The sequence below is a fragment of the Rhagoletis pomonella genome, unplaced genomic scaffold (assembly GCF_013731165.1).
Source record: "Rhagoletis pomonella isolate Grant_MI unplaced genomic scaffold, Rhpom_1.0 Rhpom_scaffold_00014, whole genome shotgun sequence".
NCBI lineage: Eukaryota > Metazoa > Arthropoda > Insecta > Diptera > Tephritidae > Rhagoletis > Rhagoletis pomonella.
In genome coordinates this window covers 3,060,284-3,081,336 of record NW_023458568.1, presented here as the reverse complement: position 1 = coordinate 3,081,336, position 21,053 = coordinate 3,060,284, and the positions used below count along the sequence as shown (strand labels likewise).

Genomic DNA, 21,053 nt, shown 5'->3' with positions numbered 1-21,053 from the left:
AATGAGCAGGGAACGGATTTTTAGGACCTAAAGACCTATAAAAAAGGTAAAATCAAAAAACGAAATAGGCTAGAAAAGGCAAAATAAAAGAGCTAAATAGGCACTAGAAATAGCAAAAAGGCACTAAAAAAAGACCAAAACCGAAAAATAATAAAAAAATGTATTTATTTTAGAAATGTTTATTTTACAAGTAAAAAGAGAAAAACTACGAACTAGTCATTATATGAAATATTTCTACTTTCAATCGTTGACTATTTTCTCCTTTCGAGCTTTTAACTGACAAAACTGTAATCTTTATAGTTTAGTTGAACCACAAGATGCAATCTAAAGTTTTCAGGCAGCATTTTCATTCGATTTTCGCGAAGAAAAGCCTTCAATGTACTAAACGTGCGCTCGACGTGATTCGATACAAGTGACGCCCAATTTAAATATGGAACGCTAACAACCTTCATATTATCAGGAATAAGGGCTTTTTATTTGCCCTTTACAAGTAAAGGCCAGTATGCAGCTCTCAGGAAAACTCACAAGAAAATAATTGTCATTAATTCGAGTGTGTGTTCATGGAATTTTGACATCTGATACTTCACATCCTGTTGAATCCCTTTTTCCTCGAGAAATTATGGAACTGAGAGAACTCTTCAACAACCCGACATACCCGAGCAGTGGAACCACATTTCCCGATCATAAAGTACCGCCGCCGAAGAAGTAGTTGGATTTCAGCGAGCCCGAAGGAACAACTGGTACGATGAGGAATGTCAAGTAGCCGCAGAGAAAAAAGACGCCGCCTATAGGGCCACGCTGCGATCGGGCGGAACGCGAGCCATGTGGGACCGTTATAGGGAACTGAAGAAGAAGAGAGAGGCCGAAATACGTGAGTGTGAAGAGCTTGAGATGCTGGCCGACAGGAAGAACGCCCAAAAATTCTACCAGAGGGTTAGGCGACTTACGGAAGGTTTCAAGACCGGGGCGAACTCCTGTAAGAACAACAATGGCGACCTAATGACGGATGTCCAGAATATACTTAAATTTGGAGGGAACACTTTTACAACCTACTGAATGGTGCAGCGCTGAAAGTAGTGAAGAAGACGAACCCGAGACCCCAGTCGTTGATGATGGTGTAGCTATCCCACCGCCTGACTATGACAAGGTACGAATAGCGATTACGCGGCTGAAAAACAACAAAGCTGCTGGAGCTGACGGCCTGCCAGCCGAGCTATTCAAGTACGGCGGGGAGGAGCTGATCAGCTCGTATGGAGAATATGGTCAGACGAACGCATGTCCGACGACTGGAATTTAAGTGTGCTCTGCCCAATCCACAAGAAAGGCGACCCCACCATTCGCGCCAACTACCGCGGGATCAGCCTTCTAAGCATAGGTTACAAGGTCTTATCGAGCGTATTGTGTGAAAGACTGAAGCCCACCGTCAATGAACTGATTGGGACTTATCAGTGTGGCTTTAGACCTGGAAAATCCACCATAGACCAGGTATTCACAATACGCCAAATCTTGGAAAAAACCCGCGAGAAAAGGATCGACACTCACCACCTATTTGTCGACTTTAAAGCCGCTTTCGACAGCACGAAGAGAAGTTGCCTTTATGCCGCGATATCTGAATTTGGTATCCCCGCGAAACTAATACGGCTGTGTGAAATGACGTTGAGCAATATCACCAGCTCCGTCAGAATAGGCAAGGACCTCTCCGAGCCGTTTGAGGTTTCAGACAAGGGGACTCCCTGTCGTGTGATTTCGTTAATCTGATGTCGGAGAAGATAATAAGAGCCGCAAAACTGAACCGCTCAGGCACAATGCTTTACAAGAGCGTACAACTGCTGGCGTATGCCGACGACATCGATATTAACGGTAAAAACAAGGGCTACGTCTGTTCTGCCTTCTCGGGATTGGATAGAGAGGCAAAGCGAATGGGTCTGGTGGTGAACGAGGACAAAACGAAGTATAAAATAACTTTTACAGCCAATTTCACGAAATCAATTTAAGTGAAAAATGATTTTTATTTTGGAAATTTTATATGGAAATTGACAGAAAATAAAAAATCATTTTCCATTTAAATTGCTGGTGAAACCGGCTGATATCAATTTTCTTAGCGTTAAATTCGAAGTTAAATACGCTTTTCTGATTTACTTTGTGTATTTATGGGGTTTTCATGCAAATTGCTAGAAATTCTAAAATAAACATGTACCAATAACAAAAATTCGACGTGCTAGAAAAAACCAAAGATGCATTTTAATTCCGTAGGCCTCTGTTATATTCGCAGTGTCATCCAGTACGGGGTTTAAATCTAGTGGCGTCATCTTCCTAATCGCCAGGGAATACCGGATCATACAGTGACTTCTCGTGGAGTTTTCTGCCTCTTGCTTCATCTTAGACATCGCTCCTTTCGTTTTTCAAACCACTGCAAATATCCGCACACCTGCTTCATTTCAAACCATTTTTCTGTACAAATTTGTCGATAGCTTTAAAAATTTCGTCGCTAGTGGTGTAAGTGTCAAGTACTCATCAAAAGTTCTTCCTCGATTTGCATTGAATGGGTATCTCACTAACACGAGAAGAACATTAAGTCCCGCTACGTCGGTACTTTCGTCACGTTGCAAACTAAAAAATTCACAAGTTTTCAAACTCTTAATAAGTTCGTTCTCGACTGCCTTTAAAATCGTGTTGATTCGGTCTTTCACAGTGTGATTGTGAAGTTCCAATGAATAAGTAACATAAACACGTACGCAGAGCTGCTGCGCTTGTTACGAGAACAGCCCAGCCAGCAAAAAATCTGAAAATGAATCCAAAAACGAGAAGAAAAGTGGATGAAACGCGGATTAGGTCTACAAAAGTGCCTAAAATGGTTAGAAAGGGAACGTTTTCGGCTATTTTTCTGAAAATTTTTTGATTAAATTTTTCATTGACAAAATGTACTGGGGAACTACGGTTAAGAGCGAAATACACCACACCAGCGGCTTGACAAACCAAGCGAAATATCCCTTTTCGGCAAGCCATTTGTTTTGTATATGGGGTTTGACGAGCCGCTGAAGGTAATTTTAATAAAAATAAAACTTTTTGATTTTCTGATCGCCATGTTGAAGTTTGATCAAACCGCTTGCGTTGTGTATGGAAAGTTTACAGATTTGCCCGCACCACTAGTATACTCTAGCCACTAGCGGCACCCACTTTGGCAAAGCCTAAACAGACTAATATTGAACAGTCAATGTATACGAGCATAGCTTTTAATTTAATGATCCACTTATGTATTTTTTAATTGAATGAGGTTTAAACTGATTTAACTTACCAATCCTCATATTTTGATTGTATGAGCAAAATGCATTTCCACATATGTGACGATAATGTGTGATCACTCTCATCTATTCCGTTAAAAGAAATCTGAATAATATTCCTTTTCCACTCCATGAGTATATCGTCGTCGGCTGAATTTTGTAGAAGGTTGTAAATGATTTTAAAAAACGTAATCCTGTTGAATGAAAATTGTTTATACAGTCATCATTTGTAGTACAACATTGTATAAATTCCAATAAGTATACAGGGTGTCCCAGAACTCAACGTCAAGCCGAAACGGGGTGACAGGATTGATTGTAACCATCATGAGAAAAATCAGAAAAAAATCTATCCCATGCAGTTTGGAAATTATGGGCGTTTAAGAAAAACCTAGAAATTTGGTCAAACTGTAACCATTTTTCGGTTATTGTGGTTAATTTTGATTATTTTTGTTCATTTAAACTTTGGAACCTTAACCCTAAATAACATTTCTAGAACCTAAGTCAAAAATAATGACACAATTGCCCCATGTTTTCTAGAATTAAGACTATTTTTTAAACTATTATTACGCAGTGCAAGTAAAAGATTTCCTTGACCAGGAATATCCGGGAAGGTGGACGTTCAGGCACTATTTCGTAGCCAGCCCGTTCCCCAGATTTAAATCCCCTGGATTTTTTTATTGGGGCGTTCTCAAAGAAAAAGTTTATTCAAAGCCTATTGAGAGCGTAGCCGAGCTGCGTGAACGAATTTCTCAAGCTGCTGAGGACATCCACTCTCGAGGATATGCCCGGCTAATAAGTAGATCTTTTTTAAGAAGATGTAGGGCGTGTATTGAGGCTGATGGTAAACAATTTGAACATTTATTGTAATAAAAAATGTTATTTCCCTATCTGACTTTTATTCCAATAAACCAAAACTAAACTAGGTCAATATACACGGTGAGCTTCAACAAATTATTATCAAAATTCAAAACAACCACGAAATTCTTTCAAAATGGTATTCTAGGACAAAATAGAAGATATTCCGAACCACAATTAAAATCATCCATCGAGCCCTTTTTGAGTAATTTGGATCTTTCTTAAAAATTGCGTTATTTATGGATAAAAAAGTTATCATGCAAAAAAACTATCATAAAAATACATACAGAGGTAAGTATATAAGTATGTACAAATGTATATGTATCATATCGCTACCTTAAGGCGAAAAGGTGACAAGTCCACTTTTTCTCAAAATTTGGTTTTTGATGCAGAATGACAGATAATGCGAAACTGCATCGATTTTTCGTTTCTTCTGAACAATTTAAAAAAATGGTACTACATAAGATATCCCAACCAATAATGCATTGCCCGAGCGAAACAATGATGCTACATTCTACTATGTATTTGTAAAGCAATTATTTAGTGAATAAGTTCTTAACTGAAACTCAGTAAGCTACGAAACGCGAAATGTACATATGTTAATAGTATGCTATGAAAGAAAAATCAAAATAATCGGGAATTTATTGTTTAATTAATATTTATTGTGAATTAATATATCATATAGTATTTGCGAAATGCCGAAAAACACATTAACTCACGAAGATAATCGCAGAAGATTGTGCGTGCTGTGTTTTAAAGTAAACAATGTTAGTGATATTAATAACAGAAATAAAATGAAGAATATAACTCCGAACGGGGAAAGCGAAAAGCTTTTAAAAATGTACTTATGCCATTACGATTCCACACGAAAAGAATTACCTACAGGCATTTGTAGTGCGTGCTTAAAGAAACTTTATGGTTCTTCAAAAAACGAAAATCCTCAAGGAATAAAAGTGCCAGATTTAAACCAATTCAAGGCTATAAGTACAAACACGCGCTCGTTCGTCTCTAGTAAATGTATGTGCGCACTTTGCAAAATAACTAGGGAAAATAACCTTATGAATTATCCAAAATCCATCAAAGGTAAACAAATTAGTTTTTAAATATCGTTTCAATAATATTTCCTTTTTGTAAAGTACAGTAAATTTAAATTTTCTTATAAACAAAAATGTTATTACCAGATATATTTTTTTCTATCTGATTTAATAGGAGTTTCGTCTCTACCAACGCTAAAGAAGAAACCTTATAAGAGATGCACTGATTGTTTATCAATTATTGCCAAAGGTCATTCGCATAACTGTTGTTCCAGCCAACGTGTGTTTAATCTGCATACGATTATTGATGAATCGAATCCTACAACCAAAGAGCATATCGTTTCATATTCTCTGGCCACTGATTTGACGACAAAGGAAAACTACCATAATAATACAATTATGCTTTCAAATGTAAAAGGCAAACCTACCAATGTAACTACTGTTAAGCAGAATAGGCACAATGTTGTACATCTAACTGCAGACAATATGAAAAACCTTCAATCGAATTTCAATTTAAGTCAAAGGACAACATTAGGTATTGTGAGCGTTTTTCGTAAAGCTGCGGGCAGCAAGAGAGTAGTGGAGAAAAATTTTAAAAGAAAACTGTATGAAAATAATCATTCTGTTGATAATTTTTTTGAAATCATATATTTTAATTTTGAAAATGGCAAAAAAAGACATGTCCGTAACTCGTCAGGGTGCAATATGCTGCAACTATATTAGTGGTTTACTTCAGTTCGCTCAAGAAAAGCGTGGGTTATCAATGGTTAATTATAAATTTGGGATAGACGGTGGCGCAGGATTTTTAAAACTTTGTGTATGTATTCATTCTCCACATCAACTGAATTCCCCCGATAACTTTTCGCATAGACGTACTTTTGCGGAAGGTATAATTACAAAGAAATTTTGTGACAGTGGAGTAAAAAAGCTTTTTATTATTGGAACCTCCCCTGAGCAGTATCAATATAATTGATGTAGATGGTACTTTCGCTGTCGATTTAAAAGTTGCAAATTTATTATGTGGAATTGAACCTCATAGCAGTATGTATCCTTGCACCTGGTGTTTTGCGCATAAAAATAGTCTAAATAATCGCGAAGTTCTAAGAACAATAGAGAATATTGTAATAAATGGAAAGAAGCAGGGGGATGTGATAAAGCGGCCAAAGATTTTAAGAGCTGTATAAATTTGCCATTAATAAAGGGTTGCGATACAGAATCAAATACTTTAATAATAGATATTATAGTTCCACCTGAGCTCCATCTAATGCTTGGAGTAGTGAATACTATTTTTAATGATATGTTAAAAAAGTTTGAAAAAATTGCATTAATATGGGCTGAGAAGTGCTGTGTTCAGCGAAAGATTTTTCGGGGCTGCTCAGGATTTGATGGGAATTGTTGTAAGAAATTATTACAAAATACAGATATACTAAGAAGTGTGTGTCCATTGGAGTGCTTGAAATATGCAAAAGCTTTTAAAGAATTTCATGCAGTGGTTGAAGCATGTTTCACTAATGATTTGAAAGATAATTACATCTACTGTATTCTAGCTTCAAAAAAAGCTACGAAGATCTTTCCATACCTATCACTCCAAAAGTTCACGCAGTCTTTTTTCATATTGAAGATTTTTGTTCGAGGCAAGGAGTAGGTTTAGGCTACTATTCAGAGCAAGCCATGGAAGCAGTACATTATGATTTTAAAAAAACATGGGATAATAAATACACAATTAAACCAAATAACCCAAATTACATGGAACATTTGCGAAAGGCAGTTTGTGATTATAATAGTCTTCACATTTAGAAACTTGTAATAAGGCATTTCTATTATAAATTATAATATGATAAACAATAAACTAATATATATAATTATAAAAAATTTAAATTCATAGTCTAACAAATAGTCTTGATTCTAGAAAACTTGGGGCAATTGTATCATTATTTTTGACTAAGGTTGTAGAAATGTTATTTAGGGTTAAGGTTCCAAAGTTTAAATGAACAAAAATAATCAAAATTAACCACAATAACCGAAAAGTGGTTACAGTTTGACCAAATTTCTAGGATTTCTTAAATGCCCATAATTTTCAAACTGCATGGGATAGATTTTTTTCTGATTTTTCTCATGATCGTTACAATCAATCCTGTCACCCCGTTTCGGCTTGACGTTGAGTTCTGGGACACCCTGTAAAGTAAACAGTTATAAATTAATTATGCAAGTAAGTCCGAACCGTTGTTAAACGTGTTTTCGTATATTATGATATTTTCTCTTTAATATTAGCTATACATGAAAAAATGTACGATTTCGCTCATAACACCATAGGGCTGATCAGGATCTTGTGCATAGCATATTCGTTGCATTTGTAAATTCACAACAATAAAATGCACACGGTTGCCCTGGCAGCAAGCATAACATTTGCAAAAGCAATTCGAACTGAAAATCCAAAGACCATTTCCACAACATCCTGACCAGCCCTAATGTAATTCTTAGTACTTATAGTAATTGAGACAAAAAATGCATGCACACCTCAATTTCCCTTGCCACTGGTTTTCCGGCTTAAGATGTATGTAAAGCAGAGGCGGGCATTTTTAGATTTTTCAAACACATGTAATTGGGCTTCAAAATGCTACTTGCTGCGACGTCGACACATGTATACTATCATCGTCTTCGTGCGTCTTACGATAATTGACGAAATAAGTTGCTGTTGAGTGTTCAGACGCAAAAAGTTTTCTTAGTGGTAAATAAGCATGAAAAATTGTGATACATTCCAAACCAATGTGGTACATTCAAATAAATAAATTTATAATTATGTTATATGCACTTATGGTCAGCTGATTAAGTTAGGTGAAATTTTGACCAGTTTTGGCTATTTATATTTTTTATTTATTTAATGTTTATCCTTTTTTGCTGACGGTGCTAGGCATTTTCTTCCATATAAAAGAAATTGCCAATCATTAAAAATCAACGCGATTTCTTAGCGCTTGAAATTTGCACTTTGAGCTACTAAATTTTAATGGGCTATAAAACTGCATAACTAAAACTTTTCTAGAAATTCTAAATAAAAAGCCAAAGCGACAGAATAAGATGCTTTTTTTAGAAATGATCTATCATTTTCTGATAGAGAATCATTTTCTGATAGACATTGATAACTTTCGTGTTGATGTATATTACTTTCACCAACCATAAATTTAATAAAGAACGCGATTTTAATTCTAAAAGCTTTATTGCTCGATCACCCTCTTTCACCTTTTCAAAATGACTATGACACAGGTTGTAATGTCTTTTTAAACAAGACATAACATTGCGACTCATAACGCGATAGCAGATCACGCATTGCGCACACCCATTCATGTTTTCTATGCCAAAAAAATGTATTTCCCATTCCTCCCGAAACATTTTATGTTTGTATTATTCGAATAGTTGCGCAGTGAAGTCTCAGCAGCAACTGATTTGATTTGCTTTGCCGAAGTGCTAGCAAAGCATCAGTCAATCGTCAATTATCGTAAGACGCACGAAGACGATCATATCATACATGTGTCGACGTCGCAGCAAGCAATGTTGTTTTTTGATGTAGAGAATGCCCATTCATTAATGCGCAAATGAATTAAAAAAAAAAAAGAATTTTCAAGATCTGAAAGTTTTTTAGCTTACGGTGGTAGAAGTAGTAGAAATGTAATTTAGCAAAAAACAAGTGTTATCTATTCCCCAAATGTGGTAATGTCCGAGCACTGCCCTGCAGAAAAACATTATCAATTGATAAAAAAGAACCTACTTGTAGTTAGCTTTTTCGCGGGATTTCTATAAAATATATAAATTGTAGTTAGCTACAAAAAGCTAACTTGAAACAAGTGGACAAGTAATGCAGGAGTAAAGCTCGATTGTTTTCTTTTAACGCGTTTCTATTTAAATATCCTGCACTTCGTAAGTACTTTTTCGAATTGAGGACAAATAAAAGGAAGATCGAAATTTCTATTATCATTTTGAAGTTATGTCTGACGGAGTTGGAATATGGGACCACCTACAGCGGAATATGTAAGCAAATATGAAATAAGAAAAAAATAATAAATAAAAAAAAAAAAACAAAAAAATAAAATAAAAATATTTTATTTTTCCTATTGATATTTTATGCCCAAAAGTAGTTAGTTACAAGTTAGTTACATCAAATGCAGAGGTAACCACTCTTGACTACATCTAATGCAGAGGTAACCACCTTTGACTATTTCGCGGCCATCGCCATAGAAATATAGTTAGCTTTCGTCAAAGGAAATATACAGATAATAAGTGACTTATAGCTCCTTCGTAATCAACTTAAAGTTAGCTTATAGTTAAATACATTTCCTGCAGGGTGGCTGTTGAGCAAAACTTCGCTGCTTCGCACACAAGCGCATGTGTGTGATAGTGTGAGTGCCCACCTCTGGATTAAAGGATTGTCTATCTAATGGTGCAATTATCGAATAATAGTGTATGTGGCATTTACACTGTTTCTTTATTCGAGCGACGATATGTTGTTGTGTCAAATGTCAGGACGTTAGCATACGCGGTTCCAGAGATAAGCGATATGAGAACTTCAGTTTGCATGGGCGGCCCACGCCTCTTTCCCATTATCTACCACTTTTCGCCATATGTACGTTATTGATATCATAAATAGCTGTGTCAAATTTCAGGACGTAAGCATAAGTGGTTCCAGAGATAAGCGATATGAGAATTTCAGTTTTAATAGAGGTGCCATGCCCCCTTTTCCAAAATCTACCAGGGCATGAATCACGTAACTTTAAAACGATAGTCGTTCAAACGATACTGACAAAACGACCTCGTAAAAACACTGATTTATGCATTTGTGTTGCTGTTGCGTGTTACTGTTATTGGTACGTGAAGCAAAACTAGAATCGAGTTGGCAATATCGCACAAACGATCAAACAATTTTTGGTTTTCTTGAAGCAACACAATCTCGACACGATATTGTTCAGATGATTGTCGTCATACGTGATTCATGCCCAGTTTTCGCCGTAAGTGCGGTGCGGACAACATATGTCGCTGTGTCAAATTTCAGGACGTTAACATAGCTGGTTCCAGAGATAAGCGGTATGAGAATTTTAGTTTGTATGGGCGGTGCCACAGCCCCTTTTCCCATTATTTACCACGTTTCGCCATAAGTACGCTATTGATATCATAAATAGCTGCGTCAAATTTCAAGACGTTGGCATAAGCGGTTCCAGATATAAGCGGTATGAGAATTTCAGTTAGTATGGGCGGTGCCACGCCCCCTCTTCCAAAATCTACCACTTTTCTGCGTAAGTACGGTATTGACAACATTTGTTACTGTGTCAAATTTCAGGACGTTAGCATAAGAGGTTCCCGAAATAAGATAATTTCAGTTTGTATGGGAAGTGCCACGCCCACTTTCCATTTTTCACCGTAAGTAGGGTATTTACAATCTATGCGTCGTGCTAGGTTTCAGCTCCCCAGCATAATTGGTTTTAGAGATATAGTAATTTTCACATTTTTGGCTATATGTCAGATGCCACGCCCGGGATTAACATTTCTGGATTAGAGGAAGTTATATCCTCTAAATCGGTGTAAGTTTAACTGAAATCGAGCGAATGGTGCCTTCAAAAAAGGGATTGCAAAATTTTCTTGTGGCGTATTTACACACTGTTCCTGAATTAGTTAAAAGTTCACTAAAACGTACGACAAAAATTTAATTGAAACATTCCCAAGACAGTCGGTTCTACGTACCGGAATGACTCGGGTTTTACCCGACCAAGGGCTGTTGTTTCGGCGACCTAACCCCGCTTAGATCGGCGATACCCCTCAATCATTGTTCGTCCATGGAACAACTCCTTGCAGCCGGATTGCTCCGCATCCTTCTTCTCCGGGCGGGCGTAGAGCCCAACCCCGGACCAGAAACGTATTTCAGCTGTGTTTGCCAGAATCGACTCCATCCAAACTCCACTTCGGTTAGATGCAATTCATGCAACGGATGGAGTCCCCTAAGAACCTGCTTTGTTCTTAGGCCTCATCAGGAGTGGATCACAAGCTATGTGGCTCCCTGCTGCTCAAGCCAAACGGCACAATCAGCCTCCACGGCTACCTGCTCGCGCAATGCACCCAACACCCGAAGAGCCTGCACGGCTCCGAGAAGCGCCTCTGGTCAGCAGCAAACCTCCCAACCCCCCACCGCGCGTTGTTGCACACACCACCTGCACCGTATGCCAGAGCAGAATATATCGGAACGTGACATCGGTCAAATGCAACTCATGCCTTGGCTGGTGTCACTTCCTCCTATGCTCCGCCCTATGCTGTAGAGCACCGCTGACACAGACAACAGCGCCCTCATTGCAGCCACCTACCAACAGGCAGCAACAGCAAGCGCGTCAGATGCAACAGACCCAAGGTAGACCTCACTCCTCCCTCACCCCCCGTATCGCGACTACCCTCCCAAGGCATTCGAAACTCCTACAACTCAACTGCAACGGACTCCAGAGTAAGATTGAGGAGATAGTAGTATTTATAGGTCGGCATGGCATATTGATAGCTGCGGTCCAAGAAACGAAGTTGCACAGCAACTCAACTCTATTGGGTTGTGCCGCCTACAATGTGCTCCGTAAAGATCGCGAGCGAGATAAAGGTGGCGGACTAGCGTTCATCCTACACCACACAGTGCAGTATCGGCTTATCGAAGAAGACATCGGCCAGAGAGACACCACCCTAGAATGTCAGGGCATAGCTGTCCGGTCAGGCGATGTCGAGCTCGAAATATTCAACGTTTATATACCCCCTGTCACCTGCTGCCCGGCAGGATAGCACCCTGACATAGGTGCGCTACTCAGAGGTGAAAACCGAATGGTAGTACGTGACTTCAACACGCACCACGATCTCTGGCACTCAAGCCTGGCCAATGCTCCTTTTGGCTGAGGAGATAGACGATTCGACATTCTGCACCATGAACGACGACGCCCCCACCAGGATTATGGGTAGCTGCAGCAGCTCACCAGACCTCACAATTGCTAGCGCTGGTTTGATCAACAGCATTTCATGGCGACCTATGCTAACACTAGCATCAGACCATCTACCCATAACCATCTCGATCAATAAGCCCACCGACTTTGCTCCCGCGGACCACCGAACCTACACCAACTTCAGCAAAGCTGATTGGGACGGCTACGCGGAAGCCACCGAGAGCAGCTTCGCCGCCCTTCCACACCCACAAACATACATACTGGCGAACGCCAGTTCCGCAGGGTAGTCTCTGCCGCAGCGGCTCGCTTCATCCCGTCCGGACGTATCGCGGAAGTCCGCCCAAATTTCCCGGCCGAGGAAGCTGTACTTGCAAATGAGCGTGACCACCTACGCCAGGTCGATCCCGGGGACCTCCGTCTGAGGGACCTTAATTTGGAGATTCGGCAACTGGTAAATCAGCACAAGAGGAAAAATTGGAAGGAGCACTTCAAGGCCTGTAACTTCACATCTGGTGTGAGTAAGCTCTGGTCAACCGTGAGGTCCCTGTCCAACCCAACGAAGCGTGATGACAGAGTGGAAATCTCCTTCGAAGGTCGAGCTTCGTCGGCCCGAAGAAATGCGCAGCCTACTTTAGTAGGCAATTCATGCTGCACCCTTCGGCAGACAGGAATCTGTATGCTGATGCTAAAACATTTAGGGCCTAAGGGAGTAGCTTACCTAACGGAGGTCCGTGGCCACTCTCATCATTCCTGATGTGTGGAAATCAGGGAGATTGGTCCCACTGCTGAAACCGGGGAAGCCCGCCAACAAAGGAGACTCTTATCGCCCGATAACGCTCCTTTCCCCGGTCACGAAGACACTTGAGGCCCTACTACTCCCATACTTCACCTGCCACCTGACCCCAGCGAAGCACCAGCACGGATTCCGTAAAGTGCACAACAACAGCACTTAACGCCATAAACACCCAAATAACTCGTGGCCTAAATCGAAACCGCCCCTGTGAGAGAATGGTCCTAGTAGCGCTGGACTTGTCAAAGGCGTTTGACACCGTCTGCCATTCCACGCTACTAGAAGACATCGAGGCCTCCTCACTCCCACAGGGACTGAAGCGATGGTCGGCGAATTATATGAGTGGTCGACAGTCTTCAGTAATCTTCGGAGATCAAACCTCGAAACCAAGAAGGATTAAACAAGGGGTTCTACAAGGTGGTGATCTCTCCCCCTTACTATTCAACTTCTACATCTCGAAGCTTCCTCAACCACCTGAGGCAGTTTCCCTGATTTCATACGTTGACGATTGCTCGATTTTGGCGTTCGGGAATGGAATTGATGACCTGTGCTCAAAAGTGAACGACTATCTCTCCAGCCTTTCTCGCTTCTTCACTGCAAGGAGCCTAACACTCTCCCCAACGAAATCAACGGCGACCCTCTTCACCACCTGGACGAAGGAGGTCGGGCTAGAGTTAGGCATACACGTCGATGGCACACCAGTACCGACTGTAAACAACCCGAAAATTTTAGGGGTTACCTTCGATAGCCTGCTCTCCTACTTCACGCACACAACCGCAGTTGTCAATAAAGTACAGAGCCGCAACAAGGTCCTCAAGTCGCTCGCCGGCAGCACTTGGGGCAAAGACAAAGAAACGTTGCTGGCAACATACAAGGCAATTGGACGGCCGGTTCTAAACTATGCTGCGCCAGTTTGGACGCCGGGGACTAGTTGGACGCAGTAGACGAAGCTACAGACTTGTCAGAACGACGCACTCCGGACAGCGACTGGGTGCCTTCTGATGACGCCTGAGTACCACCTACACAGCGAGGTTCGAGTGCTCCCCGTAAGGGGACACAACAAAATGTTTTGTAAGCAATTTCTGGTGGGGTGTCACACAAGTGAACACCCTAACAGACCTCTGCTTCAGGAGGAGACTCCGCCCAGGCACGTCAGGGTGCACCTATTCGTGTACAAGGACGCAGTCCAACAGTACGTAGACCAACCACTGGGCCCGACGACATACAGGCGAGCCATCAACGACATTCATAGAGTCAGTTACCACCTACCAAGACCTATGAATGCCGTAATAGGAGCCCAATCACCACCTGTAGAAGAGACGGAGCTTCAACTGCCAAGAGAGACCCGCGTTACCCTGGCTCAATTACGGTCTGGATACTGTAGCCGCCTAAACAGCTACTTGTCCAGACTCGACCCCATTATACCCAATGAGTGCCCGGAGAATCCCCCACGACACCAACCACCCTTTACATGCCAGCTCAATCCGACTCAGCTAACACCTCTCTCCCTCTGGTACGAACCCATTGAAACAGCTCGTTTCCTGGGCCTCCCGTTAGTTGAGCTTGACGAAAATGATTGGACGTAGACCCGAAAAAAGCGGGGCTTAGTAGTGGCGCTACAACAACAACAACAAAAATTGAAAATGCAACTTTGTTCGTTATCACCTACGTAACCAAAATCCATTTTCACTAAAATCGTATCAGCCGTTTTTTGCGAAATATAGACATTCAAGAATTGCAAAATTGTAAAAATTTCAGAATAAACTTTTGCTCTCATATTTTATCTAATTCGTTGGATATAATTAAGATCACAGTTATAAGTAACTATCTGAACAGCCCCTGGCTCGTTAACACAAAAGTCTTTTGCAGAGAAATCGTTAATAATGTATTTCTTGTTTTGATTTATTTTTACTAAATGTTGTCAGCGTTTCAATATGCTCTGATTTAATAAGTAATTGTGTAATACAATCCGGGACTGAAAGTGTGTGTAGGCAAGTTGAGTTTTATTTACAAATATACAATACACCCTGTCGTATTACCTAAGTCAGGGGAAAACAGAAAAAAAGTATATAAGTAAATGGATTTTGGTTACGTAGGTGATAACGAACAAAGTTTCAATTTCAATTTTTGTCGTACGTTTTAGTGAACTTTTAACTAATTCAGGAACAGTGTGTTTATATATAGATTACACCGGTGCAAGCACTGCAAATGTATGTCAAAGGCACCATCTTTGTTGTTGTAGATATTTGTTTATTCTTCTTCGCAATACTCTGCTAGTTGCCCACCGGTTTCTTGGCCAGTAAGTCAGACTATCAGCCCGATTCTGTGCACTTGATAAATTGAAAATCTTTATAATTTGTCAATTTTTTATTATTTATCAAGAATTGGTATTCTAGCACAGAAATCAAAAGCTGTTTTCTTGATAAATTATCAAGATTGAAAATGCTATTAACAAATTGAAATTACACGTGAAATGTATAAATTTTGTATATTAATAAATTTGTTTCTAACAATTAAATACGTGTGCCGGCATTTGAACCTGCGACACACGGAATTATAGTCGACATCTGTACCTACTCGGCTACGGCAGTCAAAAGCTTTTTTTGGCCTTTGATTTCATATTTTTCAAATGTGACAATGAAATCAGTTCCACTCATGTAGAAATCAGTTCCACTAATGTGGAAATCGTAGAGCTTTTTGTTCTATAAATATTGACACATAATGCGAAGGAAGCTTTTACTTGATAAAAATCTTGATAAAATTTCTTTATAAAAAATGTATCAAGAAAACACTGAATTGGGATGTAAGTGTGATTATAGTCGTGTTTAAACAAATGCCCACAAACCAAACTATTGAGCAGGGTTGCCAGCAGGGTACGGAGAATATTTAAAATATTAATTGTATTCACAAATAATTCTTTACAGCAAACATTTGGTTCGAATTAAACGCTTTTTAAAATTCTCGATTATAAAAAATTATTTTTATCATTCGAGCTAGAGAGCACAAGCGCAACCACTTTGAGCAAATAAAAATACGAACAAATTAAAAATGTCTGTCATATAACTACAGATATTCAACACAAAAAACAAAAATTCGTTCGCAAATGATTCAAATTCATTCTTTTTTCTATTCATTCGCAATATGTGATTTAACGTCAAAAGAAACATTTGTTGATCTATACTCAGCTATTTTCAAAATAGTATTTTGCTTTCATACGTAGAAGTGCATTTTCGTAGACGTTATTTTGAAAGTTGGCTATAGCTCGAAAACTGTTCTACTATCTTATTATCTGACTTCATACTTGGGCTCAGCGGAAATTTTTAAATATGAAATGATGGTCAAATGCCAGAGCTCAGAACTTTTTGGAAAATACATAATTATAGAAGAGTTATAGTTGCATGTTGTTTTATATTGCTGCAAAATGTATACGCAATATACAAATACAAAGCAGCATGCAACTTTGAACTCGCCCTATACTTATGTAAATATGTAGATGTTTGAAATAATTTCAATTTATACAGTGCTTTGAAAACAAGAGAATTAAAATAAATAAATTTTCTTCAACTTATATTTACATACATACATCGCTAAATAGTGATAAATTCGGGCAAATGTTTGCGGCAGAGAGCGAATGAGTCAGTTCATATTCATTCGTATATAACGAACGAAAACAATATAATTACATTTGAAATTAATGAGAGCGCAAACAAAATTAAAAAATACATTCTTCCGAATGAAAACAAAAAAAGAAAACAATCGTCACCAGGCAACGAAAACAAATGGTTGTTATAAAGTTCGTTCACAGATAGCAAATACAAATGAAATTAATTAATTTTAATCATTTGAGAACTATTTTTTCTGAACCCTGGTTGCCAGTACATCATTATGTGGTTTCTATGTTTTAAGCTGAAATTAGTCAAGAACGTAAACCTACCGGTACGTAAGCCCGAGTCAGCTGACACGATCTGTCTTACCAGAGCGCCATGTAAATGAAAACTCAACACCGCAGAATTTTTCTGTAGTTGTAGCTCGTAGCGCAGAAATCTGCGGAATTTAGATTTTTCCGTGTCAGCTGATTTCTTCCTTCTATAGATGGTTGCGATTTCGTCAGTTTTGCAGATGGTAAAAAAGTTAAAATTTCCTATTCAAAATACGTTTAAAATATTCGAAATTTACTACTGAATAAGGTTTTTTGTTGAAAAAAAGTAGTTTATATTTAGCTGCGATCTATTATAGCACGAAAAACTGTAGTTGAAAAGGTAAGTTTATGAAAAAGCATTGATGAGTGGCAACACTGTAGGGAACACCTAAAGAATACTGACCTTTGAGCTAGAGAAGAAAAAAAAGTGGGCGTGGGCCGCCCCCTTTTCCGGATTTTAACAGCATATTTTTTTTTTAGTGCAAATTGACAGGGGCGGCGATAGGGGGTAGACGTCGAATTTACAACATTTTCAAAAGCTTATATTTCGAAAACTATTGAACCGATTTTCTAAATATGCACACAGTTGGAAAGGTGATTGAAGGGGCTTTCATTCGATACAATATAATGTATACACATTGCGAGAAAAGGTATTTATTATAATTATTATTATTATTTATTAACAAACTAATTAATTAATTGGCTAATATAAAGGAAAGAGCATTAGCTGCCATGGCTATCGGCTCTATTTACATTTACTTTCGTGGTGCATTATATATATATATATATAATTTGTCAGATGTTAGAAGTTAAATAAAATTACGAAAAATAGTTAGAATATATTTGAATAAATTTGGTGATTGTTGTTATATACGGGCTCTTATATGGCTGATGTAATTGTTGATGCTTTTTATGTTTTCTGTGGTAGGTGATTTGAGGATTTCAATCCAATTGTTTTTGAGGTGTTGATGTCTGGCTGCTCCGAGGGCAGGGCAGTGTGCGAAGATATGGCTTAAGGAGAGGTTGCCTCCACATAGTGGACATATTGGAGGTGGTTGGCCTTTCAGAAGATGTTCATGGGTGTCTATTGTATGGCCTAAGCGTAGACGAGAGAAGTTTTGTATATGCCTTTTCGGTAATCCAGATGGATATTGTGGCGCTATGAAATTTCTAATGATAAGTGTATAGTGGTGGTGATTATACAATAGCCAGTCTTGTTTCGATTTTTCGAGGAGCTGTCGTTTTAATCTCGCTTGTAAGTCTTTCTTCTCTAGAGCGTATTCCATAGTAACCGGTGCGTGTGAAGCTGATTTTGCTGATTTGTCGGCCATTTCATTGCCATAAATCCCAGCGTGACCCGGTATCCAAAGCAGTCGTGTAGATGAAACGTTGTCGATGAGCAGGTCTCGTATTTGATTGATTATGTTGAAGTTAGAAGCAGGATTTTGAACAGCTTTTAGAACGGATCTGCTATCGGTGCATATGAGTGTTTTGTTATGATTATTTTGTGCCAGGATTAAGGCAGTGCGAATTGCGACCGCTTCCGCTGTAAAGACAGATGCTAGATCGGGTAACGTTTGGACTCTCAGAGTTTTGCCCAATTTATTGACTACTGCGAAACTAGCTGGGCCGTAATCGGTTTTAGATCCATCCGTGAACCAAATGGTCCAATTGTCGGCTTCGTACTGCGCTTTGCGTTCCTGAAAGATAGAAGCGTATACATCTCTTGGTGTGTCACTTTTAGTATATCTGATTAGCGAGAGGTCACACGAGACTTTTTTGATTTCCCAGGGAGGGTTTTTTGTCTGGTAAGATTCAGATGAATATGGAAGTTCCATGTTCTGTGTAGTCTCAAAGATCGTATGCATAACCGAATGATGGCGATTGTTTCTGTTGATGTTATTTATGTTACTTATGTCTTCGTTGATGACCAAGTTGCACGAGAAGGCAAGTTTAGATACCAGTCTTGTTTTGATTTGATATGCCCTTTCTTCGATCGTCGGTAATCCAGCCTCTGCCAAAAGATTATGGATGGGAGTTGTGCGAAACGCAAAGGTACTCGCTCTCGCTGCTTGGTGGTACAATGCTTTTAAGATGTTTAGAGTTGACTTTGGGGAGCTTCCGAAAAGAAAGAGCCCGTAATCTATTTTGCTTAACACTAAGGTTTTAGTTAAATATATTAATGTGTTGATATGTACATGACATGCTTTGCTTGCAAGGTAAGTAATTATATTTATTCTGGCAGCTAATGATTTCTTTAGATACAAGCAGTGTTCGTTCCATTTATAATTATGAGAGAATATAATGCCTAAAATCTTTAGTTTTTTAACATTTTCAATTTCGACATTATTTATAGATAATCTACGGTTGAAAAAGTCGCATGAACGTTTTCTACAAATGTGAAAATTTTTTGTTTTTTCTAATGATATCCTGGCTCCGGACTGGTCAGACCATTCCAGTATATCTTTTACTATATTTTTGATAATTAAATTGGTTTCTTCATTGTCGTTACTTTTACAGAGAATATAGACGTCGTCAGCATACAGGCAGTGATCGACTCGATTGTAGGATTTTATAATGTCGCTGATTTCGTTAAAGGCAATATTAAAGAGAATGACTGAAAGCGGAGAGCCCTGTGGGATTCCATTGCTTAAAGGATATATGTTGGAAAATACATTTTGGATCCTTACCCGGAATTTTCTATTGCTTAAAAAGGATTTTATGAACTTGCAAGATTTTGGGGCCAACTCCCCAAGAATGAAGCCGCCGAAGGATTATGTGTGACCCGATTCGGTCAAATGCTTTTTCGAAATCCAGTGACAGAATGGAGACGTGGTTGCTAGTGCAGCCTCTATTTGCTCTGAAAGCAACCTGGTTGGGGTTTATTAGTTGCTGTGTCTCGATAAGCCACGCAATTCGGTTCGCTATTATCCGCTCAAGTGTTTTTGATAAACAAGAAAGTAGTGATATCGGACGCTATCCATCGGTAGTGAGGGGGTTTTTATTCGGCTTACGGATAGGTATTATGGTTGCTATTTTCCAATTCTGTGGAATAATGCCCGTTTCAAATATACTGTTATATAGGTGTAAAAGTCGAGATTTCCCTATTGCGGATAGCTCGTTAATCATCTTGCAGGAAATACGGTCGAAGCCGGGTGTTTTTCCTTTTGCTTTGGCAGTGCACATAGATAATTCGATTTCACAGATTTGTTTTTCGATAAGGGCTGCTGATGGATGTACTTCATTAAGTGGGGATATCTGATTTAAGACCATGTCTTTTTCTATTGTAAAATTATTAGGAAAATTGCTGTCAGATGAATAGGTGGACCATACTGATCCAAACTGGTTGGCAATCACAGTAGGGTCTGAGGAAGTGGTGTTGTTGGTTTTTATGGCGACGATGGGGTTGTGTGGGCTTCGGTGGCAGAGCCTATTTATTTTGTTCCATATTTCAGGGACGGATGAGGAGGGGGATATGGATTCTATGAACTTTTGGAAGCTAGCTCTTTTTGGGGTTTTCATTTCTTTTCTGAACTTTGCGTTCAGCTTTTTGAAGTTTATAAGGTTTTCGGAAGTTTGGTTGTTTTTGAACTTGTACCAGGCTTTCATCTTTTCTGTCCTGAGGATAGAAAGGTCTTTATTCCACCATGGAACATGGGTTCTAGGAGAATTAGACGCTTGTGAAGTTTGGCGGCGGAGCGGATTGCTTTGGATATGTTTGCAGCCTCTACGTTTGGAGATCTCGATTTTGCCCTTTGTTCAAGCTCAATGTCGACATGATTGGAATATTTTGGCCAGTCGGCGAAGTCCAATAGGAATTTTGGAGGAACCTTTGTTCGTTGAGGGGTGTTAGGATTATGTGTAAACTTCAAAATTATGGGAAAGTGGTCACTATGGTGGAGGTCATCGAGAATTTGCCATGTTATTAAAGGAAATAAGGAAGGTGAGCATAGGGAGATGTCAACGTGGGAGAAGGTGGAATGGGTGGAAAAATGAGTCGGCCTACCATCATTCAAGACGCATAGGTCAGACAGTCTTAAAGCATTTTCAATAGTGAGTCCGCGGTGGTTGGTGGTGCTTGATCCCCATAAATGGCTCCATCCATTGAAGTCGCCAAGTACTATTAGCGGAGTGTTTATTGCGCAGAAAATATCTGTAAGATCCCTACTACTAAATTGCTGACTAGGTGGTAGATATAGGGACGCTACCGTGAATTTGATGTTT

General features: G+C 39.2%; 1 protein-coding gene across 2 annotated transcripts in view; it reads right to left on the bottom strand.

Moving 5' to 3' along the window:
* The window catches only part of LOC118749173 (E3 ubiquitin-protein ligase listerin-like), a gene marked incomplete in the record, with an annotated part of 227,841 nt that overhangs the window by 198,024 nt on the left and 8,764 nt on the right, over positions 1-21,053 (bottom strand). The window contains 1 exon segment of one of the 2 annotated variants that reach the window (XM_036483948.1): positions 3,296-3,475. Within the exon segment in view, the coding sequence (XP_036339841.1) occupies positions 3,296-3,475 (180 nt within the window). 2 annotated transcript variants of the gene reach the window in all.